Consider the following 22,616-nt stretch of genomic DNA (forward strand, 5'->3'; position numbering starts at 1 on the left):
CCAAATTCAATCTCTTAAATCAGATCTTAAAACAAAAGACAGAAGAGTTTTCATGAAAATGTTTTAATGTCACATTACAACTCATAGAAAAAATACAGTGGAGCACCTGGCCAAACCTGACCAATCTTTTCACGCTACCAAAACATATACACAGCCCTACCCAGCCAATATCTGCTACAATAACAAAAAAGTACAAATAAATGAAAGTAAATAATAACTGAAACAAAATCTTTACATATAACCCAACAAAATTACTAAATTTAAGCAAATTCTTACACATGAATCTTTAATGATTACAATCAATAAAATGAATGATTAAAAAAGTGAGAAATACTATTATATAAAAATAAATCACTTCAAAACTGAAAGGAAAAATATCTATCCAGAATCATTACCTGGGTATACTATAATATGCAGCATGAAACAATAGTCATATATGTAGTATTCTTTGATTCATCTTTGAAAAATAAAGATGTATAAGGCAAACAGGCTAAACATTGGAATGTATACAGATTAGTAAAACACATTTTAAGCAATATGATAACGTTTGGAATGTAATGTTCGCATCTATCTACATGCCTTCATGATCACTAGCTATGTGTGGTGTTTATTTTCTTTCGTTAGTCACCTGTATTATATGCTAGTTGTTTTAACAAAGAAATGGATATACACTGTAGAATTTACAAGTGGATAACACATCCTACAAGATCATTTTCAGATACTGTTCATTGGACCACTTGTTTATATAAAATATGATTGTCCTTCCCAATTATTTTTCACACCAAATATGGTTGTAATCCACTCGACGGCTATGGAGGAGTAGTATTTTCAAGAAAAGGGACTAAATGCACTCTTACCTGTTTTCTGCTCCCTTGTTTGACAAATTCATTTTTCTAAATTATTAAGTTTATTTTGTGTAGACATTTTATTAAAAAGAGAAAAAAGAAATGGTGTGTGGTGCTGTTAATTTCATATTTTACACAAACCATTGCTTTCTACCTAGTGGAATAGACAACATCATATTGTCTAGTATTCTCTGTACATACACTTCAGAAGTCAAGTATAAAAAATACAGCGCATAAATTCATTAAACTGCATTTAAAATGTAATCATAAGGTAAACTGGGAAAAATTCTTGAAAACCACATATCATCACTACTTGGTTACTATGGACCGTTGCTAGGCAACAACCCCTTAAAATGTGTCAAGACATGCATTTTTGTAAATACCAATATTTCATCAATAATTCATAACAAGAGGCCCATGGGCCTTAACGGTCATCTGGAGATCATTTCAACAAATTGTAACAAGAGGGAGGAACAAGATGGCGGCTGTGGCAGCCATCTTGGATTTCAGATTGACCCGAAAAATAACAACACTTTGTCGGGACCATGTCAGAATCATTTCATGCAAGTTTCAGCTAAATCGCACCAGTAGAACTTGAGAAGAAGTTCAAGATGGCGGCTGTGGCGGCCATCTTGGATTTCGGATTGACCCGAAAAATAACAACACTTTGTCTGGACCATGTCAGGATCATTTCATGCAAGTTTCAGCCTAATCGCACCGGTAGAACTTGATAAGAAGTTTGAAATGCGTTTTCAAGATGGCGGCCATTTTTGATTTTGGATTGACCAAAAAAAAAAGAACACTTTGTCGGGACCATGTCAGGATCATTTCATGCAAGTTTCAGCCTAATCACACCGGTTGAACTTAAGAAGTTCAAAATGTGTTTTCAAGATGGCGGCTGTGGGGGCCATCTTGGATTTCGGATCGACCTGAAAAATAACAACACTTTGTCGGGACCATGTTAGGATCATTTCATGCAAGTTTCAGCCAAATCGCACCGGTAGAACTTGACGAGAAGTTCAAAATGTGTTTTCAAGATGGCGGCTGTGGCGGCCATCTTGGATTTCGGATCGACCTGAAAAATAACAACACTTTGTCGGGACCATGTTAGGATCATTTCATGCAAGTTTCAGCCAAATCGCACCGGTAGAACTTGAGAAGAAGTTCAAAATGTGTTTTCAAGATGGCGGCTGTGGCGGCCATCTTGGATTTTGGATTGATCCGAAAAATAACAACACTTTGTCGGGACCATGTAAGGATCATTTCATGCAAGTTTCAGCCAAATCGCACCGGTAGAACTTGAGAAGAAGTTCAAAATGTGTTTTCAAGATGGCAGCTATGGCGGCCATCTTTGATTTTGGATTGACCCAAAAAATAAGAACACTTTGTCAGGACCATGTCAGGATCATTTCATGCGAGTTTCAGCCTAATTGCACCGGTAGAACTTGAGAAGAAGTTCGAAATGTGTTTTCAAGATGGCAGCTGTGGCAGCCATCTTGGATTTCGGATCAACCCGAAAAATAACAACACTTTGTCGGGACCATGTTAGGATCATTTCATGCAAGTTTCAGCCAAATCACACCGATAGAACTTGACAAGAAGTTCAAAATGTGTTTTCAAGATGGCGGCTGTGGCGGCCATCTTGGATTTCGGATCAACCCGAAAAATAACAACACTTTGTCGGGACCATGTTAGGATCATTTCATGCAAGTTTCAGCCAAATCGCACCGGTAGAACTTGACAAGAAGTTCAAAATGTGTTTTCAAGATGGCGGCTGTGGCGGCCATCTTGGATTTTGGATTGACCCGAAAAATAACAACACTTTGTCGGGACCATGTCAGGATCATTTCATGCAAGTTTCAGCCAAATCGCTCCGGTAGAACTTGAGAAGAAGTTCAAAAGGTGTTTTCAAGATGGCGGCTGTGGCGGCCATCTTGGATTTCGGATCGACCTGAAAAATAACAACACTTTGTCGGGACCATGTCAGGATCATTTCATGCAAGTTTCAGCCAAATCGTACCAGTAGAACTTGAGAAGAAGTTCAAAATGTGTTTTCAAGATGGCGGCTGTGGCGGCCATCTTGGATTTCGGATCGACCCGAAAAATAACAACACTTTGTCGGGACGATGTCAGGATCATTTCATGCAAGTTTCAGCCAAATCGCACCGGTAGAACTTGAGAAGAAGTTCAAAATGTGTTTTCAAGATGGCGGCTGTGGCGGCCATCTTGGATTTCGGATCAACCCAAAAAATAAGAACACTTGGTCAGGACCATCTCAGGATCATTTAGGGTAAGTTTCAGCTCAATCCCACTGGTCAAACTTGAGAAGAAGATTGAAATATGAAAAGTTTACCGACGGCGGACGTCACATCGACGTCAGATGATGGCTACCGACGGCGGACTGACCCTTCGGGTCAGATGACCTAAAAATTCAACTATTTTGGATGTGGAGCCAAAAGTGACTTAATTGTGCATTTACAATTGTAGATTTTTCAGCAAAGTTCCCCTTTTGGAACCCAGCCCCTTTGTCCCTGGCAGTGTGTCTGCCCTCTTGTTGACTGATCAGTCCTAAAATGCATTATGCAAAGCTAAGTTCTAAGGGGAACCTTTTGACTTGTACTGTATCCATTCTTTTAAGAATATAAGTATACATTGTCTTTTATACATATATATATATATTGTAAAACATCCAATGAAGATATTATATGCACTTTCTTTTTAAGAAATCACAAAATAATATTTCACTTAAAGGTACATGTAACTGTAAAACGAATTTGATAATTTTGAAGAGCCTCATAAGTTATTTGATCAATTAAATAATAATTTCCATAACTACATAGGTTATCTTTCATCCTGTTGTCCTAATTGTGGTGCGCTAGTTGGACATCACTACGCCCGCACCACGAGGCAAAACAGCAAAATGAACCTCCTTTGCTTAAAGGGACAATTCACTCAGGATAATTCTTTTACATAACCAAGAAGCAAAATATGATATAAATGTATTGTTCTACATTTCTTATGAAGCATACAACTTAAAATATCGAAAAATTCCACGTCATTGTTTAGTATTTCAAATGATACTGTTGTAATTACAAATCGTTGATCAATACGAATAAGCAGGTACAATATGTACGCTGTACCCATATCCGAGCCAAAGTCACGCATGTTAAACAATTGATCTACATAACCACTGTGGAGATGATAAAATGATTTTTTTAGTCAAGACATTTCACCTAATAAGGTAAACACACTACTGTCATGCCAATTTGAGCAATTTTAAACAAAAATAGCATTACTCTAAGAGCAAGAGACAGGGTTCGGCATACAAGGTATTCGACCACAATGTGTAATGGCGGCCAGCGAGCGAGGTTGAACATTTCATATGCATTTCACCATCATGGGCTTTTCTGGCATATTACAGTAAAACCGACTGATCTTATTTCCATTAGAACTGGGTATTTTCCGATATATGTACAAATTTTAATGTTCTCTTAGACTGAATTGTCCCTTTAATAGATTGACACCGGAATGTGGCAGGTTTTGGCATTGTAACTACATATTAATAGGTCATGTATATGTTTTGATATTATAAGTGTTAGTGATAATATTGTTCAGTTCTTTTTTTTTTGGAAACATATAGTGGGCCTTTAAATGCCCAAAGCTTTAAATTCATGACCTTTTCCCATTTGTATCCTATGTATCAAACTCATCACTTCGTGACATCTGCCTGCAGTTGAATCATGAAATAGAGTTCTATCTGTGAATGGTAGCTACAGCATCAAGTTTTTAAGGCACTTCGATGTAATATCACTTACATGTATAATGAAGAAAATTAACACACAAAAGGGACTATTATGACAAATTTGTCCACGAATAGGTGATATATCCTGGATGGAATGTCAAGTTAAAATATTGCACTGGATTTCATAGTAACCACATATACATAATGTACATGTAATCATTTGGAACTGTCGTAAAGATATTCTTCCTCACTTAGCTGACATGACCATATATTCATTGGTTTAATAGATCTGCTACTTAAATGGTCATTCTGTCAGTAGTTTAACTGTAGCTCCACTAGGTTCATTTACCTCAGCCTCAAATTCGTCAGTGTCCTTTTCTCCGTTGTGGACCTGAGAGTAACCTGAGGAGTAAAATTTACGTCCATAGTCCACTGTCTCATCCCAGCGTCGGTATTTCCTAGCCTTCCTCTTTTGTTTCTGTAAAATCAGTATGGTAATTACAATGACGAGTCCCAAGACACCTCCCCCGATCCCGAGAGCCAGACGGATGTTAGTAGATTGTAGCATGCTACGTGCTTTCTCTGTTATACTTTTATCAGGGCCAACCCCGGAGCTGATGTCTGGTCCGTTAGAATTGATCACCTGGTGGACAGGTACGTCAGAGTCTTTGTTTATCACTGTCTCATCTTTAACTTTATCTTCTATCTTCTTGGCCTTGTCTGTTTCAAGCTCAGCCTTGTGGAAAGGACCATGATATTCCTGTGTGATCCAGATGGAGTCTAACACATGACTGTCCTTAACTGACACCTGTTCCCAGTACAGGTGTGTGACATTGTACACCTTCAGACGGCCATAACTGTTAAATGCCTTAATGTCCATCCTAAACGCTGACCAATCAGCTGTGAAAGGTAAAGAACAGTTATCCATCACTAAAATATACAAGAGGAATCATACAACTGTATACTACTTGTCTATAACTTGAAGAGATTGAAAGTCTGGTTGATATAAGATAACCTATTCTGCCCTAAGGAAAGTACAACTGAATGGATAATTATTATTCGAATAACATTGGAATCCGCCCTATTTTTGGATTTATCAGTATCTGGTATGCAGTTTTTATCAATATCTATTAGAATTTACTATGTAAAAGCTATTATGTTAGAAAGATTTAACATACAAATAATGACATTGGGCTCAATTCACTCACCTGCTATCTAGTTATCATGGTGCACACTTAAGAGGGTCAATAAGAATTTATATATGTATTGCCCAGGTAATATCGGGTATCTAGGTCTCTTGGTTACAAGAATTTGTCTAAAGATTTTAGCCTATTTGAATGCTATGACCTTGAATAAAGGTCGAGGTAATTTATTAACACAAATTCCAACAAGCTGTGGGCCCAATATGAAGTTATTGACAATTAAAGTCGTTTTTTTTAACATCCCATCATGTTAAAAGTCTGATTTCGGGACTCTAGGTCAGCTACTTTTGGAGAAGAAGTTGTTTAAAGGGAACAATCAACGCCAGATGGATGACCAGGTTGACAGATGGAAAAACCACAGACAAAAGGCAATTGACTATAAAACCAATATATCTATAAATTCACTGACCTGGTTCCAATTTTATCTCGGGTAACCTAATGGTAGGAGGGGAAATAATTACTTTTAAAATATTTATTGTCAAAAAATACATTAGCTGCCTGGTCTGATCAAGTTCCTTTCTATAACATGTGTAATGGTGATATACATACAGAATGTCTTGTTCTCCTCATCAAATCCATGCCTAGAGCCAGCAGCTCCTGTGATCAGCTGTACGGGAGCTTGTGGGTTGGAATAATTTTTGGCTAGGACCACCCCTTTGTAATGAGGCCAGAGACGCTCATAAGAGTGTTCATGGGCCTGGAGAACAAGGTCTACTCCGTAATCAAAGAAAAGGTCTTCTAGTCTGTAAGTATATACAATATATAAATGTAAGTACTGAAAGGTTTTAAATACATGTACATTTAAGCATTGAATGCTTTTCAGTTGGCATTCATAAAATTCATAGCGCTTCATGTTGAATTTACCTCTGTTCAGTTGGCGCTCATTTTGTCTATGAATGCAAACTAAAAGACGTTCAATGCTTATATTAACATTTGGTTACAATTTCATTATGAAATCCCAAGGGATTTTGCATCTATTTAAGGATTAGTAACATAAACAATGTAACGTTTCTACATTTGTATTTACATGTACACGTACACTAATATGTGTTCAAACCTATTTTGATACATGTTCCATACAATCAGTACTGAAAACACTACTGTAGACCTAAAACACTACTGTAGACCTAAAACACTACTGTAGACCTAATACACTACTGTAGACCTAAAACACTACTGTAGACCTAACAGTATCTGATGTGGATCATCATATATTCATCAGCATGGCTCCAAACTGAGCATAACATACTCAGTCTATCGAGGAATAAAGTTGTGTAGCCTTTGGTCGAAATCAACAGGGTTTATAGTATCAATTCACCACTAACTGTAAATATAGACTATATGAATGCAAATTGCCCTTGGTAAGGTTACATCGTGGACTGCAGTGAAAATGTTGATGTGCAACCTAATAATAGAAGTACCGAAATGTTTTAAATAAATATTTAAATGCCACATAAGTATTGAAAGTTTCAATCACAGAAGGAAGACTAATACATGTACTGATATTTGATTTCTGAAAACTGCAGTTATTATAAATTCTCCTTAGGGCTCCTGACTTATCCCTTTCATTGTCTCATCCTCACATTTTAAAAATTAAATCAATTTCGTTGTCTCATCCTCACATTTTTAAAATTAAAGTATTTTACACTAAAGGACTACAGTAACAAGAGATCCCAGAGGGATCTTGGCGCCCACCAAAGAATGATCTATGTCTGACAACAGAAAGAGGGATCTTTTCCCTGCTTTTCAAACTTTTACTACATACTATATATGAACCTTGAGAAAGATCCTTTCAGTACTTTCTGAGATATGTAGCAGTAACACACTTCAATTATCAAAATTCAAGATGGTTACCTGTCGATCATCTTGCTGACCGATCTGTCCCAAAATGCAATATGCACAAGTAGGGTCGTAGAGGAACCTACATATGAAATTTGAGAAAGATTCCTTTAGTACCTTCTGGGAAATAGTGTTAACAAACTTTAACTATCAAAATCCAAGATGGCCGCCGGTCGGCAACTTGTTGACCGATCACTCCCAAAATGCAATATGCACAACTAGGGTTCAAGGGGAACATGCATATGAAATTTGAGAGAGATCCCTTCAGTACTTTCTGAGAAATAGCGGTAACAATCTTTAACTATCAAAATCCAATATGGCCGTCAGTCGGTCGGCCATCTTGTTGACTGATTGGTCCCAAAATGCAATATGCACAACTAGGGCCCTAGGGGAACCTATATATGAAATTTGAAAAAGATCCCTTCAGTACTTTCTGGGAAATAGTGGTAACAAACTTTAACTATCAAAATCCAAGATGGCCGCCGGTCGGCCATCATTGTTGACCGATTGGTCCCAAAATGCAATATGCACAACTAGGGCCCTAGGAGAACCAACATATGAAAAAGATCCCTTCAAAAATTTCTGAGAAATAGCGGTAACAAACTTTAACTATCAAAATCCAAGATGGCCGCCAGTCGGCCATCTTGTTGACCGATTGGTCCCAAAATGCAATATGCACAACTAGGGCCCTAGGAGAACCAACATATGAAATTTGAGAAAGATCCCTTCAGTACTTTCTGGGAAATAGCGGTAACAAACTTTAACTATCAAAATCCAAGATGGCCGCCTGTCGGCCATCTTGTTGACCGATTGGTCCCAAAATGCAATATGCACAACTAGGGCCCTAGGGGAACCTACATGTGAAATTTGAGAAAGATCCCTTCAAAACTTTCTGAGAAATAGCGGTAACAAACTTTAACTATCAAAATCCAAGATGGCCGCCAGTCGGCCATCTTGTTGACCGATTGGTCCCAAAATGCAATATGCACAACTAGGGCCCTAGGGGAACCTACATGTGAAATTTGAGAAAGATCCCTTCAAAACTTTCTGAGAAATAGCGGTAACAAGAATTGTTAACGGACGGACGGAAGGACGGACGGACGGACGACGGACCACGGACGAAAGGCGATTTGAATAGCCCACCATCTGATGATGGTGGGCTAAAAATTACTACACTACAACCATGAACTTGTTGAAGTGTGTTTGTTATAAACGTGTTTTACTGTATGTATGGTTTGGACCCTTCATTGGTCCTCAAATACATAAATTTTTCAAATAAGAGGTAAGTAAAAATTCAAAACATTTAATACATGCCTGATGCATTTATAATTGAGGTTTCTAATTTCAAGCATAACAAGAGGCCCATGGGCCTTAACACTCACCTGAGTTGGGATAAAGAATGAAACAAAGACATATAAACACTATATGAATGCCCATCAAGCTACTGAAATCAGTCAATAATTATATCAATTTGACCTTTTAATCTTTAAAGAGTATTTGATTTCATTACATATGTTACATTTCCTATGAAAACTGAGCAAATGATACTCATAAATGTGTTTTCCCTATATAAATTAAAGTAAATTTGACCACCTCCCCAGGGAAAAATCTGAGACCCTATGGCCACAAATATTGCAGAGGACCTTGAAACCTTTTAAAATATAAAGAGTATTTGGTTCAATCATATCTTTGAATTCAGAAGGTTTCTTTTTATTTTAGCAATTTTGACCCCTTCTGGTCCCTGGGTGTCACCAAGTGACCTATATGGGTGTGATGTTCAAACATTATCTCAGGCTAATAATTCTAACCAAGGTTAACTCATTTCAGAGCACATACTCATAAATGTATTATCCCAATAAAAACTATAGTAAATTTGCACCCTCTCCAAGGGGAAAATCTGAGGTCTCAGGGCCATGAAATTCACAATTTTTGTAGATGGCCTTGGGACCTTCCAATATATTAATAGTATTTGATTCTACTAAATCTGTAAGTTGAGAAGATGGTTTTTGAAATTTTAACCATCTTAACTAATTTTGGCCTGAATTGAGCAAATAATGGGTCAGATGCAAAATCAACACAAACTTTTCCCCTTCCAACATGGATGTTTCTGGACATTTGGTTACAATCCATGCAGAGGTCTATGACTAGTAGTGATTTAAAGGAAATGTTACACATACATATACTGGAATGCTGGCAAGAAAGGCTCAACCTGTCTATACTGACAGTTTTTCTGTTTCCATTTCAGCGGTCAGTATAGACAGGCTTGATTGTATATAACATACCCTTCTCTAACTTTGGATGCTCCAAGCGTACAGTCGTCTCCATCTGTGTTGGAACAATACATTGGTCTGTGACCATAGGCGACCACCCATGGACAGTTACGTCGGTTGTCATTTGCCTGCTTAAGGTCAGCCATCAGCCAGTTTCTCTGGGCAGCCACATGTACTCCTTGTTGTGTAAAGAAGACTTCAGATGAGTAGCTAAAACAATCAAACAATGAAATCTTTCTCAACTAGAGCTTTGATTGCAAAAGACAAAGAACCAAATCGTTCTAAATGAAAGAAACTATCACGTATGATACTGACAAAACATTAACCAGTTTTTCATAGTCTTGTAATTCAATAAATCACCTCAGTAAAGTTGGAGTCCTTGATTATGTAAATGATAAAGTGTTACCTGTGAGTGTGTAAATGACATACCTGACAACAAGGATTTATAAGTGAGAAGGATTCGTGTCTGTCTCTACATTACTAAGCACCACGCGAGACGCCTATAAACCGGGAATACAAACCGTTTTTCTCAACAAATACTTGTCTTATCGAGTCAAACGAAACACCAATGTAAAGTTTATTAAATTTCACAACGTTTATAATTTGTTTTAAGGACGGAAGATTTAGGGGCTATGTCTTAAACTTTCTTTAAAAAAATACGACAGCTCATGAAATGACGACCCGCTTCAGAAAGTAAAGACGGTAACCCTCGCACCCGCAAGCTACATCAAAGGCTGCGCTGGCGGATATCAAAGGAAAATCAGTCGTCGCCCAACGTCACGGTCAGTGCACAAACACAAAAGCTCCTGCCTTGTACTCCCCCCAAACCCAGTGTGACTTATCCTTCTATTATACGTCCTTGCTGACAATGACAAGAGGCCCATGCATATATAATCATCTGACTATAGATAAGAAATATATATTGGCACAATACAACAGTAACAACACAAAGAATATAGCAGAAGCAAATAATTAAGACAAGTAGAATAAGTGAGTTTCTAATATATTTGGAATGAAGAACAAACATGGTAGCCCTTCATCAGGTCTGTAGACTGTTTGTTATTGACAAGAAAATTGCCTTTTTAACCACTTTCACCTTAAATGGCAGTCAAGGTCATTTATTTGAACAGAGTTGATAGCCCTTCAACCCAGCATTCTACAGGCCCATGCAATAGCATGTCTCTAAGCCTAGTAGGTATTCACAAGAAGTCATTTAAAGATTTTTAGCCCATTTGAGCCCATCACCTTGAATGCAGGTCAAGGTCATTCATCTGCACAAACGTGGTAGCCCTTCATTCCAGCATTCTACATAACCCAATAAGAGATATCTAGGCCTCTTAGTTATACACAAGAGTTAGTTTAAACATTTTAGCCATTTTGACCTGTGTAACCTCGATGAAGGTCAAGGTCATTCATTTGAACAAACATGAGAGTCCTTCATCCCAGCATGCTAGAGGCCGAAAATCAGTACCCTAGGCACCTGATAAAGTATTTCCTGTATATGTACATGACATGATATGACATGACATACCTGATAACATTAGTTACACAGTTTGTTAGTGACCTAATACGAAAGAATTTTGGGTCTTAAATAAACTTGTATCAGGCGAGGCAAAGCCGAGCCTGATACATGTATACTCTAGACCCAATATTTTTCCATATTAGTTCACTAACAAACTATGTAACTAATTTGTCCCGTTGAAGACCTTTTCCATTAAGTAATTGCAAAATGCATTCTGAGTATGGAAACCAAACAACTCAAAACTTAAGCAATTTTCACCTCATTGAATGATTCAAATGTGTTGTCATGGTCCATTTCTGTTAAATATAATCCTAAATAAGTGTTGCCAATTTCCGTTTGCTTTGAAAGTGGTCATCAGCACTATCATTCAAACATTTTTTCTCCATCTCTCTGAGTGCCGTCATCGCGAAGCGTCACTTGAGCGTCCAAACCTGATACCATTTCTAATAACTTGATATGACTATATCTTGGATATTATGTGACGTCATTTTAACCAATAGGAATACAAGATTCTTGTTTGAGGCGGGATAATGTTTCACCTGAGTATACTATATACCTGATAAAGTTTTACCTGAGTATATGACATACCTAATAAAGTTTTACCTGAGTATATGGCATACCTAATAAAGTTTTACCTGTGTACATGACCTACCTATTAAAGTGAATCTGTTAACATGACCTACCTGATAAAGTGAATCTGTGTACATGACCTACCTGATAAAGTGAATCTGTGTACATGACATACTAAATAAAGTGAACTTGTGTACATGACCTACCTGATAAAGTGAACCTATGTATATGACCTACATGATAAAGTGAATCTGTGTACATGACCTACCTGATAAAGTGAACCTATGTACATGACCTACCTGATAAAGTGAATCTGTGTACATGACCTACCTGATAAAGTGAATCTGTGTACATGACCTACCTGATAAAGTGAATCTGTGTACATGACCTACCTGATAAAGTGAATCTGTGTACATGACCTACCTGATAAAGTGAATCTGTGTACATGACCTACCTGATAAAGTGAATCTGTGTACATGACCTACCTGATAAAGTGAATCTGTGTACATGACCTACCTGATAAAGTGAATCTGTGTACATGACCTACCTGATAAAGTGAATCTGTGTACATGACCTACCTGATAAAGTGAATCTGTGTACATGACCTACCTGGTAAGTGAATCTGTGTTCATAACATACCAAATAAAGTGAACTTGTGTACATTACATACCTGATAAAGTGAATCTGTGTACATGACCTACCTGATAAAATGAATCTGTGTACATGACCTACCTGATAAAGTGAATCCGTGTACATGACCTACCTGATAAAGTGAATCTGTGTACATGACCTACCTGATAAAATGAACCTGCCCTATGTCCAGGCTGTACCACATCTTATCCACTGGGATTGGCCATTCAGTGTTTGGCATGGAGAACCTGTGTCTGTAATGACTGAAGGTGTCCTCATCGATTTCTATGTGATAAAAGTTTATATATATTTATTAGATATAATTATCAGAAACAGTCAGTTTCCCTAAATCAATGTCTCCTTTTAAGTTGTCTTATGAGGTAAACGTTAACCATTTAGTCTGTATAATCACAAATTGTAACCATTTAGTCTGTTTAATCACAAACATTAACCATTTAGTCTACATAATCACAAAAGGGACAATTCAGTCTAAGAGAACATTAAAATTTGCACATACTTCAGAAACAAACCAGTTCTAATAGAAATTAATTTAGTTGGTTTTGCTGTGATATGCCAGAAAAGTCCACTGTAGTGAAATGTATGTACTCGCTTGCTGTCCGCCATTACACATATAGTGGTCAGATGTCTTGTGTATCACAGCCTGGCCCTTGCCAGTGTAGTAAAGAAATTTTGTCTACAACTACTCAAATCGCTCTTACAGTAGTGTGTTCACCTTATTAGATGCATGTTCTTGTCTGAAAATAACTTCATCAACTCCTCAGTGGTTTTGTATTGCATTTGTTTAACGTGCCGCGTGCATGACTTTTGCTCGGGTATGGGTACAGCATATGTATGTTGTACCTGCTTACCAAATCGAATTGATCAACGATTTGGAATTTGGTATCAATCAAAATACTTAACAATGTCGTAGAATTGTTCAATTTTTCTTCTTATATGTTTCATAAGGAATGTAGAACAATACATTTAAGTCATATTTTGTTTCATGGTTATGTAACAGAATTAGCCTCACCGAATTGTCCCTTTAACCATTTAGTCTGTATATTCACAAACGTTAACCATTTAGTCTGCATGATCAAGACCTTCTTTATCCATGCCTAACAACATTATTAATTCTCAGTGTTTAAAGCCTTGATAAACACATGTATACAAAAGTTAATCCCACACAAACTTAAATAAAAAGTTACCATGGTTTCCTGGTGATGTCATATATGGCACTCGTGCTGCTATATCCTCAACCACTCTCATAAACTGGTCCCCTACCTTAAACACATGAAAGTACTGTCTGAAGTATTACAACATTAAACATCAGGTCACAGTTAGTACCGTATTCGCCGTAATAAGCACCCCTCCCCCTATAAGTGCCTCTCACCTTTCCTGGAGAAGGAATTGAGGTTGTATAAATGCCTTCATCCCTTGGATTTAGCAATGTTTTACAACATGCGATGCCTCTAACATCAGCATTGTATCCATTATTACATGAACTTGCAAGTCTTTTACCTGTGACATAATAATGTGTCTCAAAGGCTAAACTTTAAGGCACATGTGCATGTTTACCTGAACAGATTAATGTACAGAAATATTTAAAATATGGATGACTTTTTTCGTCCACATAATACATTATGGTTTTCTAATAAGCGCCCCTGTTGTCACAATTATTTAAGCACCTTTGGCTCTAATTACTGTGAATATGGTAGGTGTGATTCTGACAAAGTTAAAATTACCTGGACAGAAATAGTGAATATAAATACAGTGATAACAATAATTGTCTATAAAGTATAATTACCAGGTATACTTTATGCCCTTAATATTGATAGCTATAAAAGCATTTAGGCATGATAAGGTTCATACATCTGTATACAAAATAAAACATCATATTTGATCTAATTAAAAATTAATGACATAGATGGGGAAGAAAGTGTTCTAACCATGCATTGATCCTGAATGTAAACAACTTTTATCAGAATATATATAGTACATGCACTTTTGCTCATTATCCTTGGGACTATTGCAAGGAGATTTACATCCTAAATGTATTGTACTTGTAGTGGTTTTGATTTTATCTTTTGGTCTTCATAGTTTAAACATAGTATAGGTAAAGAAATTGTGGTATATAAGCGAGCTAAAAAATTGCTGAAATAAATATATAAATCAAAATGAAATACAATGTACAGATCGATATCAAGTGGACAGACAAAGCATAAGCATCATCAACAATATGGTTCTTTAAATTTCTGCCATTTCCACAGATATTACCACTCATGTAAGATCAATCTGGGTATATGGTCACATACTTCATTAATTTTTCAATGTAAAGATATGAGAACAATGTGAATTTGTTTAGGTTGTCGTTTTCTAAGTTTACTGCTGGATAAATCTTTGAGAGTGTTACTTATACAGTTATATTTTATATTATTTATATAATTACAATTTTATCTCTTTTTATAACTACATGTACATGTATATAGGTTTACTCAAAAACAATATGATCCCATGTGTAGTTAAAGTTTCACGTAACATTTTTTAAAATGGTAGTCCTAGCGCAAGTTTATCTGTATGTGTATCTGCATGGTCATTCTGCATCGGTAAACTATTTATGTATTTGCAGCTCTGCCTCATTATCGCAATAATGTTTTGCATATCAAACAGCTGTCCAGATCGATCCATGCATATGCTTTGCCCCATAACCGCCACATGTATATACACACACAACCCCTTGGGTGTACCATATTCACCGTAATGAGCGCCCCTCCCGCAATAAGCACCCTCCCCTTTTCTGGATAGGAGAACAAGTTCTTTCAACATGTGATGCCTCTAACATCAGCATCCCATATTACATGAACTTGCAAGTCTTCTACATGTGAACCACGGTATAATGCTGCATTTCAAATGATAAAAGGCATATTCATATTTACTGTAACAGATATTAATGTACCATGATTACAGAAAGATTTAAATTGTGGCTGACTTTTTTGTCTATGACTTACAATTTTGATCATAAATAAGCACCCTGGGTGCTAATTACGGCAAATATGGTAATAGATTTTCGGCTAGGATGTCAGAAAACCAAACTATAGACAAATTATCACTTTTTGTGTTACAAACCCTTTCAGGCCCATTACCTTTCCAAAATGGCTTTGAAAATTTAAAACGGGAATGCGAAATGAAATTGATAATTTTGTAGATTCACTAAGGTTATTAGCTTACTGTTAATACTTCGCTTATCATCATCTTCAATTTGATTAAAAACAAAGAGTTCACAGAGGGATCTTGGTGCCCACCAAAGAATGATCTATGTCTGACAATGGAAAAATGGATCTTTTCTCTGCTTTTCAAACTTTTTCAAACATACTACAAATAAAATTTGAGACAGATCGCTTTAGTACTTGCTGAGAAATAGCGGTAACTAACTTCAAATTTCAAAATATAAGATGGCAGCCTGTTTCATGGTCAACTTCTTCAACAATCGATCCCAAAATGCAATATGCACAGCTAGGGCCCTTGGGGAACCTGCACATGAAATTTAAGACAGATCCCATCAGTACTTTCTAAGAAATAGCAGTAACAATAGCAGTAACAAACTATTATCAAAATCGAAGATGGCAGTCTGTCGGCCATCTTGATCACTGCTCAGTCCGAAAAATCCAATATGCAAAACAAAGGCCAAAGGGGGACCTGGATATGGAATTTGAGACAGATCTCTACAGTACTTTCTGAGAAATAGTGGTAACAAACTTCAACTATCAAAATCCAAAATGGCTGCTTGGCAGCCATCTTATTGATCAGTTGGTCACAAATCACAATATGCACAACTACGGCACTAAAATTTTTAAATATCAAAATCCAAGATGGCTGCCAGGCAGTCATTTTGTTGATTAATTGGTCCCAAAATGCAACATGCACAACTAGGGCCTTAGGGGAACCTACATATGAAATTTGAGAACGATCCCTTCAGTACTTTCTGAGAAATAGCGATAACAAACTTTAACTATCAATATCGAAGATGGCTGCCTGGCAGCCATCTTGTTGACCAATTGGTCCCAAAATTGAATTTGCACAACTAGGGCCCTAGGGGAACCTTAATATGAAATTTGATAACAATCCCTTCAGCACTTTTTGAGAAATAGTGGTAACACACTTTAAATATCAAGAGACATATTTCTGAGAATAGCGATAACAAGATTTGTTAACGGAGGGACGGAAGGACGGACGACAAACCACAGATGAAAAGTGAGTTGAATAGCCCACCATCTGATGATGGTTGGCTAAAAATGAAATGTAAATTTTCATGATGCTGGTGGTCTCATGTTTCCCTGCACCAATGTCCTAATTACTGTGTTTTAGTTGACAATCACTTTGACAGACGACAAAACAGCAAAATGATTCTTCTTTGCTAATATAGATTACGCAGAAAATCTTTCATTTGTTTGGTGTTGTAACCTCATCTTAGGCCATCGATATATATTTTCTATGTTATAATTGTTTTTAAGAAAATTTAAATTTATGTTTTGGAAAGGTAGTGGGTCTTTAAATCCTAACATTGATTTCCTATATGAAGCTTTGATCATTATAAACAATCATACTTTTCTTCTTTCTTTATATTCCTTAAGTCCCATAAAAATATAATTAAGGTATATATTTATAATTATTTCAAGATTCACTTTTAATTTGAAGAGAGTGCCTGTAAGATGAACCACACCCGAAGTATCACCATACCAGTGTAATTAACTAACACTCACCTTAGGGAAGCATGTTATGTTGGAGGCATCAGACTATTAACAGTTAATAGAAAGCAAGTTAGTGGTATTAGTAGGACAAACATCAAAGGAGAGATTGGCTGGAGGTCCAAATAAAAGAAAATTGTTCATAATTACAGTGATATTTGGTTTCCTTAATCATAACGATTAGGGTTGGATACCATTAAGAATGAAATGGTAAGATACCATACTGATGTACAAATAATTTCTTTCCCTTCTGATAGTTTCCCGGATTCGTTCCAATCTCAATTATTTCTAGGGGGGAACTATTGGTAATAGCTGATTCTCACCCCTCATCCCCTTCCCTGTCTATTTATTTCTAGGAGGGAAACTATTGACTAGCAGATTCTCTCCCCCTCTCGATTATTTCTAGGGCTGAAACTATTGACTAGATGATTCTCTCCCCTCTTTCCTGTTTATTTTTTCCCCTTCCCCTAAAGATATTTCTGGCAAAATTTTGTTACAATCCATGTAGAACTTTATGACTAGTAGACATTAAAGGAAATCTTGATGGACAGACGACAGACACATGCCACGACATGAGCTTACCAGCCCTTCGTGCAAGGTGAGCTAATATGAAGAATCCGGGGTCAGATGTTTTTTGGAAAAATTTAGGTAGTTCTGTTGTGCACTCTTTAAATCAAAGTCTTTAATAGGTCAATGATCAGTTACCCAAAGACATGGAATTATTGTATATATCACCAAGGGAGACGAGCCACACCAACGAGAGGGCCAGTATCACTCACCAGCTGGTTTGTAATGCCAAGTGATATTCTTGAAAACAGGATCATTGTATCTTTTCTGAAGAATTTTAAAGAATTAATTTAAGAATATCATCCCTATTGTGCCCTACTCCAGGTGATCAATTTGATCAGTTTTTCACTTCCCCCAAGCAAGGGAGGGAGGGAGGGAGGGAGGAGTGGATGGATGGATATATGGATGGATGTCGTGTCATGCTATGCATACATGTTTATATGTTATTCAGGGTTATACCATGCTATGTCATGTTATATATATATATAGGTATAACAGAACATACACCCTGATGTTTGAGTATTTTAGCTGAGTGTGTATGCAAGCATTTGTGTCTATTGTTGTATACTACCTAAAATGTTAAAAAATAAAAAAAAATGTATCAAGGTCTCTTTGTTACTCCAAGTCATTTACAGATTTAGCCTTTTTGACGTTGCGACCTTGAATGAATGTCGAGGTCATTTATTTTAATTAACTAGGTAAGCTTTGTATTCGACAATGAAGGATCACAGCAGCTGTATTTTGGAATTTCAGCACATGCCTTCATTCGATGACCTACATCGATACATAACATTGTTTAAAAGACAGACATATTTGCAACAACGTTGACAGCTTTCAACTTAAATATTTGTGTTTTGAATGACTGTTGCTGGGTATACTGGGTCAGTGTCTTAAAATAAAGCTGCTGTATTTCTGGCTCAAATCAGACAGAAAAAAGTGACTATCCCATGGCTCGCCACTTTTGTCTTTTTAATCCTCGCCAAAATACTGCTAATATTTTAATGCTGCATATAAATATTTGTCCCTGAAACTATAATCTATGGAAAGAACATCTGTAGATTTTCACTAATCGGATATTTATGAATTAGTCAAGATTATAAATTTTAATACATTTAATACAGACCTTTATATGTCTGCAATATCTGGTCCTTTGACTTTTCTGTTACTTTGTAGAAATTGTTTAAACAGTAAATTTGATGTCGGACAGATATGAGACATCAGGAAAAATAACATTTACTTATTTGTGCAGGTAAGCTTGAAGACTGTGCTTACCACAGTAACATATGCATTTACTTATTTGTGCAGGTAAGCTTGAAGACTGTGCTTACCACAGTAACATACCTGTCCATCTTCATCCCTCAGGTTGTATCCAAAGTCGCCAACATGTAGAACAGCAGTGTAGTTTCCTCCGAGAACCTCCGTGTTGAGGTAAGGTACACTATCAGATTGTACTCCTAGGTCTCCATACACTAAGAATTCAGGCTCCCATACCTGAGTTATAACCATATTACAGGATAGTCAAACATAACAGTGTACAGTAAATCCACTTCATGAAAAAAATGAGATCACATCAAACTTAGCTTACAATTAGTGCCACATCAAACATCACAGCGTACAGAGGAACTTGATACAAACTTGGATAATTCAACAATCTAGCATAATACCAAGTACTAATTGCTTGCCCCGGCAAAATTCCTTCTTTATCTTTGTTATTTAAAAACTCAGAAAATTTGAATCTGGAAAACTCCAAAGAAATCGGAAAATACAAAGTAATATTTTATTCTAAATGGTACAAGTCATACATGAAATGTTCCTGTAACTTGAGGTGAGATTCTTTGGACTAAAAGATTGCTAAAAATACTGATTTCTTGTTCATAATTCTGTCATAGAACGGCACTTTAAAAGCTGTTTCTAACTATATAAACATGGAAAAACTTTTAAATGTTTAGCAATTATCTTGAGTTATATTGTATCAACAATCATCAGAAATCATCAATGGCAAAACTGTGGTAATGTACTTACATAAAAATGATTCTGACAATTTGTTGTGATGTTAATAAATCAATACTTTCAATTTTAGAGGGTACACTATTGCAACCTTCATAGACGATTTTGACATCTTCCTTGCTTACATGGAACTAGTAGATCTATATACTAAGTAAAGAGATTATTGGTAGGGAACTCAGATAACTCAGTTTTCTTGTGGTCCCTTCAAGTTACTATTAACAGACTTTCAGGATTCACTGCAGTTAGCTAAAGTGACTTTTTTAGGTAGATTTGGGGCCAAATACTTTAAAAGCCCCTTCCCCTAGATAAATTTTGCTATATTTTCCCCATTTTTTCAAAATATTTTCCAAAACTACAAGTAGACAAACATGTTTCAAGAAAGATGCATGTATTACGTAGTTTTTTTCCAATTAAAAAGGTACAGGGCCTCAGAATTATTGAGTAAGAAAATCACTGTACATATATAGTGTCACATGCCTTAACAATAAGTCTTTGATGGCATTTTGTTTTTCAAGACTTTAATATTGGTTTACTAGTAACAGTCTGGGACTATTACAGTTGTTATATGATGAATAGTCATAACTGATTCCCTGTAATCAGGACAAGAATAAATCAAGAGTTGCATGCTCATTATTTAACTCAAAAATTATTTTCTACAACAGGATTTTATTTCTCCATTTTTCTCATGAAGTAATAATGAATTACAGAATAAAAGATCCTTAAAAGTGTATGGTTGATTGGAAATCAACTGGCATGGACTGCACAAATCATTATGATTACATCAGTCTATTGCTCACCTGTCCAGCTGGGGGCGTCTTGAAGAAAAATGGTCCACTACTAACACCATCACTAAGTGGACGGTAGAAATAAGTAGTTTCTGGAACTAATTCCTGAAATAAAATCAAAGTACTGTAAGTACCGCAGGAGGAGTGAATGGGCGAAATTGCAAATCTGGTAATCATGGTGGATACTTACAACAGAACAGAGACAATAAGAATTTCTATGTATGACTCAGGTAATATCAGGGTTCTAGGCCTCTTGTTATTTATTGATGACAAGAAACTTTTAAAATTTTTAGTGATTTTGACTCCTGTGATCTTAATTGATAGTCAAGATCATTCATATGAACAAACTTGGTAGCCCTTCATCCAAGCATCCAAGGCCCAATATCAAGTCTAGGGCTCTTAGTGATAAGAGGTCATTTAAAATATTTCAGTCTATTGACCCCTGTGACCATGAATAAAAATTAAGGTCATCCATTTGAACAAGTTGGTAGTCCTTAATCCCAGCATGTCACAAGCCCAAAATCAAGTCTCAACGTCTCTTGGTTATTGACACGAAGTCATTTTAAGATTTTAAACTACAGTCAAACCTGTGTAATGAGACACCTCAAGGGACAGACAAAAATATGTCTTATTAGACAGGTGTCTTAATATACAGGTTACCGAAAGATCGTGACACCATAGTATGTATAACATGTACTATGAAATATTGGAAAAAATACTGCATTAATTAGGGCTTAATTAAATTAGTTTTAAATGTTTCACAATTATGAATGTACTTAATTTTCATCACAACAGAAGCACTTACTAATTACTAAAATATCTTTAAATCTGTTACAGTTGTAGTCAAAATGTATCTTAATCTGAGAGAGAAAACAAAAGTAATTTTTTTTGAAATTTGATTTTTTTAAAAATTAATTATAAATTACTATTAAAAATATTAAAATTAAATTATTTATAACTGGTATTTTTTATTCAGATTTTTCATTTTAAATTTACACCAAAATTTTGGAAAATTAATCCCCTTCAATTTTTTTTTTTAACATAATTATTTGTGAGGTCCGGAAATTCTAAACCATTCTGGATCCATTATTACAATTACCCAAAATGGCGGCCATTACGATACGATTGCAAAGCTTGTGACTTACACCTGAGTGTTAGGCCTATTAAATAATAAAAACGTGAGTAAATCATTTACAGTTATGAGCAGAATTTGTCTTTGATGTAATGCTCACTAGCTGTAATCACAAAATCTATTTAAAGGCCAGAATATTATTGCTTCCTAATCGGCCGTACCACACATAGGCCTGCACATGTGAAATTGACACTGCCAAGCCAAGTTAAAAAATACAGCCCCGGGCTGCTAATTAATTAGGATCAGTAGAGTGCCGGTCAAGGAGTGTTCACACCTCTTTTGTTTAATAATCAAGCTAGTACCCCACTGCCTGGTATGAAGGCAAGACTAGGATCGGCAATTTAGTGACGCATTATGCAGGTCTTGTACGAAATATGTGCACAAAATGTGTGACGCAGACGCGTTAGACAGGTTGACGCATTAAACAGGTGAAATATATAGGAAATCTCGCGGGAGGACTTTGGATGTGACACATTAGACAGGGTGACTTAATATACAGGGTGACGCATAGGTAGGTTTGACTGTATTTAATCCCTGCTACCTTGAAGAAGGTCAAGGTCATTCATTTAAACAAACTTGCATTGATTGCCAATCATTCCAGCATGTCACTGGCCAAATATCAGGTCTATATAGGCCTCTTGCTTAATGACAAGAAGTCATTTAAAAACATTTTTGCCTATTTGACCCCTATGACCTAGATTAAAGATCAAGTTTATTCATTTGAACAAACTTACAGGTCCATATGGAAAGCTTTAAAATGTAC

General features: G+C 36.3%; 1 protein-coding gene across 2 annotated transcripts in view; it reads right to left on the minus strand.

Annotated features, from left to right (window-relative positions):
- Positions 1–4,027: 4,027 nt before the first annotated feature.
- The window catches only part of LOC138314993 (acid phosphatase type 7-like), a 29,088-nt gene continuing 10,499 nt past the window's right edge, over positions 4,028–22,616 (minus strand). The window contains exons 3-10 of one of the 2 annotated variants that reach the window (XM_069255687.1): positions 20,734–20,826; positions 19,271–19,420; positions 17,378–17,410; positions 13,826–13,901; positions 12,785–12,905; positions 9,911–10,108; positions 6,339–6,532; positions 4,028–5,487 (exon numbers count right to left, since the gene is read on the minus strand). In XM_069255687.1, coding sequence (XP_069111788.1) covers positions 4,892–5,487; positions 6,339–6,532; positions 9,911–10,108; positions 12,785–12,905; positions 13,826–13,901; positions 17,378–17,410; positions 19,271–19,420; positions 20,734–20,826 — 1,461 coding nt within the window. In that variant the 3' untranslated portion in view covers positions 4,028–4,891. The remainder of the gene's footprint in view (positions 5,488–6,338; positions 6,533–9,910; positions 10,109–12,784; positions 12,906–13,825; positions 13,902–17,377; positions 17,411–19,270; positions 19,421–20,733; positions 20,827–22,616) is intronic. The other variant, XM_069255688.1, reaches the window with a different exon arrangement.

This window comes from Argopecten irradians, chromosome 2 (genome assembly GCF_041381155.1).
Source record: "Argopecten irradians isolate NY chromosome 2, Ai_NY, whole genome shotgun sequence".
NCBI lineage: Eukaryota > Metazoa > Mollusca > Bivalvia > Pectinida > Pectinidae > Argopecten > Argopecten irradians.